This window comes from Silurus meridionalis, chromosome 27, assembly GCF_014805685.1.
Source record: "Silurus meridionalis isolate SWU-2019-XX chromosome 27, ASM1480568v1, whole genome shotgun sequence".
In the NCBI taxonomy this organism is placed as follows: domain Eukaryota; kingdom Metazoa; phylum Chordata; class Actinopteri; order Siluriformes; family Siluridae; genus Silurus; species Silurus meridionalis.
Window position 1 is genome coordinate 18,230,981 of NC_060910.1, and position 11,537 is coordinate 18,242,517.

At 46.4% G+C, this 11,537-nt stretch overlaps 2 protein-coding genes across 6 annotated transcripts in view; one reads left to right on the forward strand and one right to left on the reverse strand.

The window, feature by feature from the left end:
* acacb (acetyl-CoA carboxylase beta) overlaps nt 1-8,503 on the forward strand; it is a 13,481-nt gene extending 4,978 nt beyond the window's left edge. For 3 of the 5 annotated variants that reach the window (XM_046841387.1, XM_046841384.1, XM_046841388.1), the window contains 25 exons: nt 437-460; nt 1,149-1,286; nt 1,377-1,467; nt 1,577-1,684; nt 1,861-1,917; nt 2,044-2,085; nt 2,203-2,418; nt 2,528-2,683; nt 2,929-3,132; nt 3,222-3,377; nt 3,520-3,642; nt 3,775-4,247; nt 4,329-4,449; nt 4,547-4,657; nt 4,747-4,890; nt 4,980-5,100; nt 5,288-5,384; nt 5,465-5,561; nt 5,739-5,874; nt 6,020-6,197; nt 6,294-6,406; nt 6,527-6,681; nt 6,865-7,035; nt 7,188-7,324; nt 7,431-8,503. In XM_046841387.1, the coding sequence (XP_046697343.1) occupies nt 437-460; nt 1,149-1,286; nt 1,377-1,467; nt 1,577-1,684; nt 1,861-1,917; nt 2,044-2,085; nt 2,203-2,418; nt 2,528-2,683; nt 2,929-3,132; nt 3,222-3,377; nt 3,520-3,642; nt 3,775-4,247; nt 4,329-4,449; nt 4,547-4,657; nt 4,747-4,890; nt 4,980-5,100; nt 5,288-5,384; nt 5,465-5,561; nt 5,739-5,874; nt 6,020-6,197; nt 6,294-6,406; nt 6,527-6,681; nt 6,865-7,035; nt 7,188-7,324; nt 7,431-7,566 (3,505 nt within the window). In that variant the 3' untranslated portion in view covers nt 7,567-8,503. The remainder of the gene's footprint in view (nt 1-436; nt 461-1,148; nt 1,287-1,376; nt 1,468-1,576; nt 1,685-1,860; nt 1,918-2,043; nt 2,086-2,202; nt 2,419-2,527; nt 2,684-2,928; nt 3,133-3,221; nt 3,378-3,519; nt 3,643-3,774; nt 4,248-4,328; nt 4,450-4,546; nt 4,658-4,746; nt 4,891-4,979; nt 5,101-5,287; nt 5,385-5,464; nt 5,562-5,738; nt 5,875-6,019; nt 6,198-6,293; nt 6,407-6,526; nt 6,682-6,864; nt 7,036-7,187; nt 7,325-7,430) is intronic. The other 2 variants (XM_046841385.1, XM_046841386.1) reach the window with 1 other exon arrangement.
* On the reverse strand, nt 8,165-11,505 carry foxn4 (forkhead box N4). The gene is made up of 6 exons (XM_046841393.1): nt 11,413-11,505; nt 10,989-11,113; nt 10,641-10,737; nt 10,334-10,541; nt 9,927-10,262; nt 8,165-9,750 (listed from the first exon to the last, which is right to left on the reverse strand). Exons 1-6 carry the CDS (start codon nt 11,503-11,505, stop codon nt 9,515-9,517), a joined length of 1,095 nt encoding a protein of 364 aa, XP_046697349.1. The 3' UTR covers nt 8,165-9,514.
* Nucleotides 11,506-11,537: the final 32 nt, after the last annotated feature.

The window sequence follows — 11,537 nt, forward strand, 5'->3', positions numbered from 1 at the left end:
TAACGCTGCTAGCAGCGCTAAACCTGTCCGGGATGTATTTCCTCTTTTAAATACACTGCTCCTCTCACCATGCTAACAGTGCTAGCGGGGCTGATCCTCTGATCCTGTGCGTTATATTAGATGGTGTGGTGACCTTCTTCATCCTGCAGCATTCAATTATTATTAGCGAGAATTATTATTAGTTCTACGTAGATTTTTGTCCACCTGAATTTTTTCTAATTTCAAAAATAGAATTTTGTCATATTTTTTGCTGAATCATCAGATAAACATCTTAAACATTTATAGATAAAATTGTAGAGTTATCTTTTTCCTATTTGAGTTTCTAACCCAATGAGAATCCAGAGCTTTGTTCCTGACACGTAAGGGTTCTAAAGGTGAAGGGTCACGGGCTGAGGAACACTCTCACTAACACTGCTCTCTAATGCTGTCGTTACAGAGGGAGCAGTCCCACGCTGAACAGGTAGAGTACAAGCTCCTCCCGCCAACCAATCAGCTGCCTGGCTGTATGCCCCAGTGCATGCTGGGTGCTCCCACTGCTGCTGCTTCTGTAGCCAATAAAACTCCATTCTGTTCAGTCGTAATTCAGTCATGATTTTGTAGCTGTTTTTAGAAGCATCTTAAATACTGCAGTTATTATTTAAATGATTTGAGTAGAAATTTGAGTTGTCTGTATTTGATGTGCAGTGTTTGAGTGTTTGAGCTCCCAGTCAGCACGGGCAGCTTGATGCTTGCTGAGGAGGAACTTCTGTGTAACTCTAACACTGAGAGATGTGGCGTTTGAGCTCTGGTGACCTGATGATCTCGACTTACTTACTAATCAGTGTGCTGAGATCCAGAGGAGAAATCAAATGAGATATTAATAATCTGCTGCAGTAAAAGGAGGGGGTGGGGTTTGTTTAATTAAATAGAGCGCAATGAGCGTCAGGAACAACGAAATAATTTTATAGCAGTATTTTTAAATATTCAAATAAATTCCCTTTAGCTCATTATTATTCATTAATTATATTTAATTAGTGTAAAAACAGTAATCACATCTGCCACGCAATCAGCTTCTGTAGCAACTTCTGTACAATCAGCATGTTGTTCTGTCTATAACTAATACACACACACACACACACACACACACACACACACACACACACACACAGGTTGCCAGTGAGCGGGTCGGGGCAGTTCGAGTCGATGCAGCGTCAGGGCAGTGAGCTCTTCCTGGAGGGGGCGCTGTCTCCTCCATGTCAGAGGATGGGAGTTATGGTGGCCTTCCAGTGCTTTGAAGACTTCAAAAGGTAATTTGTGTTTGTGTGTATTGTGTTGCGCTGGTGATGTTGTGTAGTTCCAGAAAGACTGAAGCTGTGATGAACTATGTGTTTGTGCAGGTATTTCGATGAGGTCATTTCCTGTTTCGCCGACCCGCTGTGTGAGAGCTCACTGTTCTCTGAGACTGTGTATGATGAAGAGAGCATTAAGGTGAACACACACACACACACACACACACACACACACACACACACACACACACAGTAGTAAATCATCTGGTGTTTGTTGCAGTGTGTATAACTGCTGCTCATGTTCACAGAATATGAGGGAGAATCCCATCCACATCATCAACATCTCCATTAAATCAGCCGACACTGAGGATGACGACGCTTTAGTCACAGCCTTCAGTGAATTCGCTCAGTCCAAAGTGAGTGTGTCCTCAGACCTTCTGTCCTCGATCTCAAGTGTTACTCCAGCCTGAGCTTCTGAGAGAAGTCTGAGCATGTCATTGTATTGTATTGAAAGCACTTCTTCTGCACAGACGTCAGATTGTCTGGACATGTGTGGAATAGTGTTCTCATGATATTTGATTTTTCCTGACAGAAATTAGTGCTGTACGAATACGGGATCAGGAGAATCACCTTCCTGGTGGCACAGAAAGTACGGAAAGCATTTCCATTTCAGAACCTTTTCTTTATATTTGTTGTACTGCATAATATTTCTATTATTATGAATGCATTAATACATTCAGTGTATATAATTGTTTGTTGTTACATTTTTTTATAGAGGGAATTCCCTAAATTCTTCACATTCCGAGCCAGAGACGAGGTACAATGATCAAAATTATTCAAAACTTTCAATAAACATCAATGTGCCATATTTATTCTCCTGTGACTTTTCGGATTTTGTGTGTGTGTGTGTGTGTGTGTGTGTGTGTGTGTGCAGTTCCAGGAGGATCGGATCTACCGGAACCTGGAGCCTGCTCTGGCCTTCCAGCTGGAACTGAACCGCATGAGGAACTTTGCCCTGACCGCTGTACCCTGTGCCAACCACAAGATGCACCTGTACCTGGGGGCTGCCCGTGTGGAGGAGGGCACTGAGGTCACAGACTACCGGTTCTTCATCAGAGCCATCGTCCGTCACTCCGACCTCATCACCAAGGTAACAGTCACCACTTCAGCACTTTAGATCCGGTCTAATAGTAAATATTCATTAAATAAATAAACGTGTGTGTGTGTGTGTGTGTGTGTGTGTGTGTGTGCGCGTGCAGGAGGCATCGTTTGAGTACCTTCAGAATGAAGGAGAACGTTTGCTCCTGGAGGCGATGGATGAGCTGGAGGTGGCCTTCAGCAACACACACACACGCACCGACTGCAACCACATCTTCCTCAACTTCGTTCCCACCGTCATCATGGATCCCATTAAGGTGAGCAACAGACCAGGATGTTCCTGAGATCTAACACTGATCTGAACCATGTGCAGCTCCTAAACCATGTGTTCTCATTACGTGCATGAGATGTTCTTCATTAAGAAACTAACACTGAATTTTAGGAGCATCTCATCATATAATTCTGTTATTAAATATCCAGCCACACAAACCCCGCCTCCTCCGCTCTGATTGGCTGGTAGTGTTTAGCTGACATTAGCAGTCTCCTGTCTGTGTGGTGTCAGATCGAGGAGTCTGTTCGCTCCATGGTGATGCGTTACGGGCGGCGTCTGTGGAAGCTCCGCGTGCTGCAGGCCGAGCTGAAGATCAACATCCGGGTCACACCTAACAGTAACACCATCCCCATCCGCCTGTTCCTCACCAATGAGAACGGCTACTACCTGGACATCAGCCTGTACCAGGAGGTCACAGACACGGCGTCTAGCCAGGTGTGGAGGAGAAGAAACAAAAACCTACAGCTGTGTTTAAGTTCAAATGTGAGTTTTGTACTGCAGTTTGGAATCTGTGTGTGTTGTAGATCATGTTGAAGTCGTACACAGAGAAACACGGCCCCCTGCACGGCATGCTGATCAACACTCCTTACGTCACCAAAGACCTGCTGCAGGCCAAGCGCTTCCAGGCCCAGAGTCTCGGCACCACGTACGTCTACGACTTCCCTGAGATGTTCCACCAGGTGTGTGTTAATCCCTCGACACACACACACACTTTCCCAGCAGTGTGAATGAATAATGTTATCTAATAAAATCATGTAGAAACGAGTGTGAACATCTGGAATGGGTTTAATTCGTGTTAACACACGTCACTGTCTGTCTCAGGCTCTGTTGAAGCTCTGGGCTCCAGGGGTTACGCTCCCTACAGATGTTCTGCTGTGTACTGAGCTAGTACTGGATCCTCAGGGTCAACTGGTGCAGATGAACCGACAGCCTGGAGATAACGAGGTGTTCTGCAGGTTTTCTGTGTGAAAGATTAAGTTTATGGTTATGGATTATGAATCCTGAACCCCAAATTGTGCACGTCCACTAATCATCAGCGCCGCACCTGAGTGTCTCACCACCTCCACGTGTTTTCAGGTGGGCATGGTGGCATTTCGCATGACGATGAAGACCCCAGAGTACCCCGAGGGTCGCGACGTCGTCGTCATCTGTAACGACATCACGTACCAGATCGGCTCGTTCGGGCCACAGGAGGACCTGCTGTTCTTACGGGCGTCCGAGTTAGCACGTGCCGAGGGGATCCCGCGTATTTACGTCGCCGCTAACAGCGGAGCTCGCATCGGCCTCGCCGAGGAGATCAAACACATGTTCCAGGTGGCCTGGCTCGACCCCAGCGACCCCTACAAGGTCAAACAGTTCACTCGTTCAGCAGGTTTATTATGTGCTTTGATTTGTACAGTTCACTCACTGTGTGTGTGTGTGTGTGTGTGTGTGTGTGTGTGTGTGTTGCAGGGCTTTAAGTATTTATATTTAACACCTCAGGACTACACTCGCATCAGCTCCACTAACTCCATCCACTGTCGTCACGTGGAGGAGGGAGGAGAGTCCAGGTCACTTTACACTGCATCACTGTTATTGTGTGTGTGTTTATTTAAAACAACACTAATACAGTCATTAACTAACCGCTGCAGGTACATCATCACGGACATCATCGGGAAGGAGGACGGGCTCGGTGTGGAGAACCTCAGAGGTTCAGGGATGATCGCGGGCGAGTCGTCACAGGCGTATGAGGAGATCATCACTATCAGTATGGTGAGACTTTTCTGCTTGTTTCTCACTCACAGCTGGTTGTGTTTCGTTTCCAGGCCGTGTTGATGACGTGTGTGTGTGTGTGTGTGTGTGTGTGTAGGTGACGTGCCGGGCGATCGGGATCGGAGCGTACCTGGTTCGACTGGGACAGAGGGTGATCCAGGTTGAAAACTCGCACATCATCCTGACCGGAGCAGGAGCATTAAACAAGGTGCTGACGTGTTATTGGACAGAACGTTGATGTCACGTGTCATCGTGTAAAACCTCCTCCGTTAACGCTCTCCACGTGCGCTTGTTTAGGTCCTCGGCCGTGAAGTTTACACCTCCAACAACCAGCTGGGCGGTGTGCAGATCATGCAGAACAACGGAGTCACACACACCACCGTGCCGGACGACTTCGAGGGGCTTTACACCATCCTGCAGTGGCTCTCCTACATGCCTAAAGTCAGTGTCCTGCTCAGGAGAACAAGAGGAACACACTGTTTCACTTAATAATCTAGGGTCTTTATCACATATCATGTGTGTGTTGTTAGAATAAGCACAGTCCTGCCCCTCTGATGCCCCCTACTGACCCGGTGGACAGAGAGATTGAGTTTATTCCTACCAAGGCTCCTTATGACCCTCGCTGGATGCTCTCTGGACGTCCCCATCCCAGTGAGACCCTCTATTAATCATCATAACCTTCTCCAGAAAAGACACTGTAGTTTTACCATATATATTAATAATGTATATTGTGTGTGTGTGTGTGTGTGTGTGTGTGTGTGTGTGTGTGTGTGTGTGTAGATAATAAATAATTATGAGTAATAAGCAGTAGTTGTTAAGTTTTAGTTTGTGTTTGTAGGTGTAAGGGGGGCATGGCAGAGCGGGTTTTTCGACCATGGCACCTTCATGGAGGTGATGTCCACCTGGGCTCAGACTGTGGTGGTGGGCAGGGCCAGGTGAGATTACCCACAATTCCATTTCCTGTTCACCAGATAATAAATCCTGTAATTCAGAGATATTTTTTTATGTGGCACAGGCTGGGAGGGATTCCCCTGGGGGTCATCGCCGTGGAAACACGCACCGTCGAGGTCACCGTCCCAGCAGATCCAGCCAATCTGGACTCGGAGGCAAGGGTGAGTGAAGCTCCTGCTGAAAACCCTGAAGATTTCAGACTGGTTCCTCTGTTTGTCCACTCAGGAGTAATTAGTGCTCGTGTAAAGAGTGTTTGCTGGATGTCTAACTGGCGTGTGTGTGTGTGTGTGTGTGTGTGTGTGTGTGTGTGTGTGTGTGTGTGTGTGTGTGTGTATCAGATGGTGCAGCAGGCGGGGCAGGTGTGGTTCCCCGACTCGGCTTACAAAACCGCTCAGGCCATGAGGGACTTTAACAGAGAGAAACTTCCGCTCATGGTGTTCGCCAACTGGAGAGGTTTCTCCGGCGGCATGAAGGGTATCAAAGATCTCCACGTTCTTACACTATTGTACTGTTCAGTGACTGATGACTTCATAACAACAACCAAGAGCATGTTGTTGGAAGTGAATCATCCAGTGCAGGTCATCACACAGCTGTGATTATAGATGTTCTCGTTTGTAAGACATGTACGACCAGGTGCTGAAGTTTGGTGCCTACATTGTGGATGCCCTGAGGGAGTTTCATCAGCCCGTGCTGGTCTACATCCCCCCACATGCTGAGCTGAGAGGAGGATCATGGGTAGTGATCGACCCCACCATCAACCCACAGTACATGGAGCTCTATGCTGACAGGGAGAGCAGGTGAGTTCAGGAATCTGATTGGTTCTTTAAGTCTCTATGCTCACACTCACACACACACACACACACACACACACCACTGTGTATCTCTGTGTGAAGAGGAGGTGTGTTGGAGCCAGAGGGAACCGTGGAGATTAAGTTCAGAAGGAAGGATCTGCTGAAGACCATGAGGAGGGTTGACCCTGAGTTCTCCCAGCTGACTCAGCAGCTCAGTGAGTGAACTTTTGTGTGTGTGTGTGTGTGTGTGTGTGTGTGTGTGTGTGTGTGAGAGCTAGTAGTGTAGTATATGATGCTCTGTATTCTAACAATGTTGGTGATGTCATTCTTGTCAGGTTCTGCAGATCTTTCGGAGAAGGAGCGCAGTGATGTGGAGGCTCAGCTCAGAGCCAGAGAGGAGTTTCTGATGCCCATCTACCACCAGGTGGCCGTACAGTTTGTCGATCTCCACGACACCCCCGGGAGGATGCAGGAGAAAGGAGTCATCACGGTAACGTACACTGTTCTCTTCATAAATACTAATTCTCTATAATACACCTGAGCTTTTATTTAACTCTATTAATTCAGTCAGGATCTTCAGGTGTAGTGGTGAGAAGGTTATGACAGACACGAGATTTATAGATGTGGAGTAAATTCTATAGTTATGTTGTAAAGCTGTAGATGTTTTTCGCAGGATATCTTGGACTGGACGAACGCTCGCTCTTTTTTTTACTGGCGTCTGCGGCGGCTCCTGCTGGAGGAGAAGGTGAAGAGCGAAATCGTGCAGGCCAACAGAGACCTGAGCAACGGCCATATCAAGTCCATGCTGCGCCGCTGGTTCATCGAGACTGAAGGAACCGTCAAAGTGAGACAATAAATTCATTGTTTTTCAAAACCTAAATAACATTTTATTCTGCTTCTGAACTAAATGATGTGTCCTCATCCCTGAAGTCTCTTTACGAGCTTGTGAAGGAGAATCATGAAGTTCTTCTTGTTAAATGTGTATGTATTATTCAGGCTTATCTGTGGGACAATAATAAAGAGGTGGTGCAGTGGCTGGAGAAACATCTGTCCCAGCAGGAGGGGCTGCGTTCAGCCATCAGAGAGAACATCAAATATCTAAAGAGGGACTACGCCATTAAACACATCCGCAGGTAACCCACTGCGTTTGTATACAAACATCTGTTCACCTTTAAATGTGTACACTGGATCAGTTCATTCCAGATTCCTGTCACTTATTATGTTTCTGGGGTTCTGCAGTCTCATGGAGGCGAATCCAGAAGTGGCGATGGACTGCATCATGCACATGGCTCAGAACATCACTCCATCTCAGAGAGCTGAAGTATCCCACCTGCTGGCCACCATGGACAACACGACCAGCAGCAGCTCACACTAACACACGCTAACACACCGCTCAGCTCGGTGCCAGGGTCAGCGGGCATTCAGTAGCCCGGGTGCCAGCGCATACGTAGGTAAAGGGCAGGTAAGAAGAACAGAACAAGGAGATTGTGGTGTCTGAGGGATCTGAGGATCAGACTGCACACTTTGGGCATTTCACCTGGAGAACATTGTGACAGGTTGTTTTATTAAATATTCCTTTAAGGTGTTTGAACGTGATGTATTCTACACCGGTGTGGCCTTCAAATGATCTACCACTAACCCCAAACACCTCCACTTCCTTCCAGACGCTCTTCCTGTCTTCCACACGTTTCTGTCTCGTCTTGCACACTGTATTGATCCTCGTGGATTATTCAGTATTTATATATAGATAAATCTCTGCAGAGCTTCATCCTCATCAATCCTCATAAACGCACAAAACTTCAGGAGAAAAGCTCAACTCTGCAGTGTGAACGAGTGTTACACGATCATGCTATTATTAGTATAGCAGGTTGTGTGTTGTGTATTTTACGCACAATCGTAATCCATGTTTATTCAGGGAAACCGTGCCAAAGAAACAAAGTGCTTTATATCTAGTGTTTAATGTAGCAGTGTTGTGAGAAGCACTAAACCTGTGAGAGTCGTGTAGAGCTTTTCATGTGTTTTAGAAAAGACTCCTGCCAGCGTCTGCCTTTCAGCTCATTTCAGTGGTGAAACATTTCAGGGAGACTCGAGTGTGATGTATGTTTTTACCTGAGATCAGTAGTGAGAGCTGCAGCTACACGTGTGTGTGTGTGTGTGTGTGTGTGTGTGTCACTACGGCTCTGGATGGAGAGAAAACATACAGTAAGTATCGAGTTTAGAAAATGTTTTTACTAAAGTGCCTGATTTTTTATTGTCCATCGGTAAAAAAAAAAGACTTATTGATGTTCACCTGAAATAAATGTTCAGACACACGTGATGTTTTTGTGTTGATTTAGTCAGTGGTGTGTGTGTGTGTGTGTGTGTGTGTGAGGGGAATTTCTGAAATACACCGCACATGATGTTATAAGGATCTGCTTTATAAAATGCTGGGAAAGTCCTTTAATATTTAGAAGAATCCGCCGTGAGAGGACATTTTTGGACACACACAGATTATGTACAAGCACAATTTCCTCCATAGCTCCATATTCCACTCTTCATCTCCTCACTTATAAATATAAATAATGATCAGTAATTCCAGAGGAGATTCGCTTCCTATTACACCACAGAAGACACACGAGCTACAGAAAACACACTGACATGCAAAACAAAAATACACCGGATCCTTTTTACTACAACAGGAAGTAGTTACAGAGTGTACACCAAGCACCTGAGGGGGCCAAGCACCAAACTTTAACCTCGAGATCAGACGACTTTCTAGGAACAGTTATGTGCTGATCATTGATACGACATTGCCAATAAGGTTATGACCTACTATGACCTGAACCCTTGTGAGATACAGTTTATCATGGACCAGTATGAAGGTGTGTAATGACTGCACATGCCTGCTCTGGAATGGTTCAAAAAGGAGTGAAGGTTTTAATAAAACATGGTGCAGACAAAAGAAAACAGAGGTCTGTTTATGTGTGTGTGTGTGTGTGTGTGTGTGTGTGTGTGTGTGTGTGTGTGTGTGTGTGTGTGTGTGTGTGTGTGTGTGTGTGTGTGTGTGTAAGACTCAAGTGCACGTTAACAGTTCTGTATCCAAATAAATGTTACTTTTATCTGATATATTGAACATTATGTACGTTTCTTCTTCAACAGTCGCTGTGCCACAGGTTCGGTGGTTTGTGTATGAAAGGATGTTGGTGAAAACACTATCACTCTGATCATGAGGAAATAAAAACCACAGAATAAAACAGACAAAAAGAAAATCAAAACCCGCAGTCTGCATTGTTGATGGTCCTTTGGAGTAAAGCTGGTCTTTGCTGTTTGGTGTGTGTGTGTGTTTAATGCAGGACAATGGGTTTGCTGCTGCCCTGTGTGTTGATGTACTGGTTGGAGAATCCATCCACTGTGCTGTAAGATGTGTAAAGGCCTGAGAAGGGGATTTCAGCAGCGCTGGACACTGGCGTGGTGCTCACACCCTCCAGATCACAGTCAGAGAGCCGCAGGGGGGAGTTACTGAACGAGCCCAGGGTCTCCAGGTTAAAGCTGTCGTCCTTCATCTCGTCCCACAGGTTTCCTGCAGGTAGACCACAGAAGATCTCTGACACTGAACTAGTACGAGAGCTAGCGGTTATTAGCACACACACTGAACCGGTGTGATCCTGTTTACTGCTGTAGATAAACACACACTGGAATAATGTATCATGAAGTACTTCTCTCTCCATAACCTCCTCAACTCCTCCCATCACCAACCTTGCAAGGCGAAATCCATGATGCTGGGGTCCAGAGCGTCCACCTCGGAGTGGACCTCATTATGGAGACTGAAGATCTCTGCTGGTTGATGTTGGTGTTGTGGTGGTGTCGGTGGTGGTTGTTTGACGAGTTCAGGTACAGGATGGAGCGGTGGAGTCTGAGCAGGAGCTGGAGATGGCGGTGCTATCCGGGGCTGAGCGTGGAGCTGCAGCTGGAGCTGATGGTGAACAGTAAGACACTGCAGAGATAAAACCGGCTGTGGAGGAGGAAGCTGAGAATCCAGCGGTTTCCGTCTGCAGCTCTCCGGTCGATCTGTGATCAGCTTGTCTAATTCATCTAGAGCGCGAGAAGAAAGATTTAATGACGGGAACGGCATGATCAGAAGGTACCACGTAACCGACACTCACCGGGGTTGGCCATGCTGCGGCGGATGGACGTCAGGTCTTTACGCTTCCACTTCTGCATCTCCTCCTCCATTTTGTCGATCTTGGCCGGGTTGAGAGCCCACAGGCAGCCCTTCCTCGACGAGCCGCTCATCTTGTTCTCCACTTTCTCGAAGCATTTATTCAGTGACAGGTTGTGCCGTACGGAGTTCTTCCAGCCGTCTGGTGCCGTCTGAGCAGCCCAGAGAAATAAACCCAGAAGAGTCAGAGATGTTGTACCAGATCATTCCTGATTATCATTCCACTTTCATCCACACACTGTTCAGCTCACCTTAAAGTACGGGAAGTGCTCCTTCATGAAGCTGTAGATCTCACTCACTGGGAGGCTTCCTGTCTTACTGTTCTTCAGAGCCATAGCAATCAGGCAGCTGGAGAAACATGCAGAGGCTGTATCATGCCAGGTATCATGCCAGGTATCATGGCAGGTATCATGCCAGTCCTGGCTTTGTATTTGTCTTGATATATAATGATGTGAACACCAAATTAAAATACAACATCTCATTATCTTCTAAGGTGTAAAATATGGTGGATGAAGAGAAGCCTTTCTCCTCGGCCGGTGCTGAAACATGACTGGATGAGAGGATTCCAGCAGTTCAGCTCAGCTTTCCATGGTGCTCACCTGTAGGAGTAGATGGGCTTGGGGAAGGTTTTTGGTTGTGTCTCCTGGCTGTGTGGAGTGTGGATCTGCTGCTGTGTAAATAAACTCTGGTTGTTGAAGCTGCTGTACAGTCCTCCAGGAGAACACTGAAATCACAGCAAACCATTAGGACTTCATTATAAATCCCATCTGTCCTGTTATATTCCACTTTCAGATGATTGTAAGTTCAGCAGATCTGTTGAAGAACATTTTAGTATCTCTAAGATTCGTACAAAATTTTCCGTACACATCAGAAGATCCTCAGCATTTATCCTTCATATTAATGTTACTCATTTCCAGCTCTGGATGTTTGTCCTAAAGATGTTAACAGCTGGATCACACGAACTACATCTGTAAACTCTACTGTGCTGCGATTCAGGACGTGGTCAGTGTGTGAGATCAGTACCTGCTGGTTGGCCTGGGAGAAAGTCATCACCTGCTGAGAAGAACTCTGATAGACCGAGGCAGGACACGGAAAGTTGGGAGAAAACTGTGGCATCTGCAGAACGAGAGGGAAAAGACTTTATTAGC

What these genes read in the sequence shown, in the direction of transcription:
- foxn4 (XM_046841393.1), bottom strand. Translation starts at nt 11,505, where the DNA reads ATGCCACAGTTTTCTCCCAACTTTCCGTGTCCTGCCTCGGTCTATCAG. An exon ending in AGCACTTCCCGTACTTTAAG is followed by an intron (nt 10,542 to 10,640) that starts GTGAGCTGAACA and finishes TGGGCTGCTCAG; the next exon opens with ACGGCACCAGACGGCTGGAA. An exon ending in CATGGATTTCGCCTTGCAAG is followed by an intron (nt 9,751 to 9,926) that starts GTTGGTGATGGG and finishes GTCTACCTGCAG; the next exon opens with GAAACCTGTGGGACGAGATG.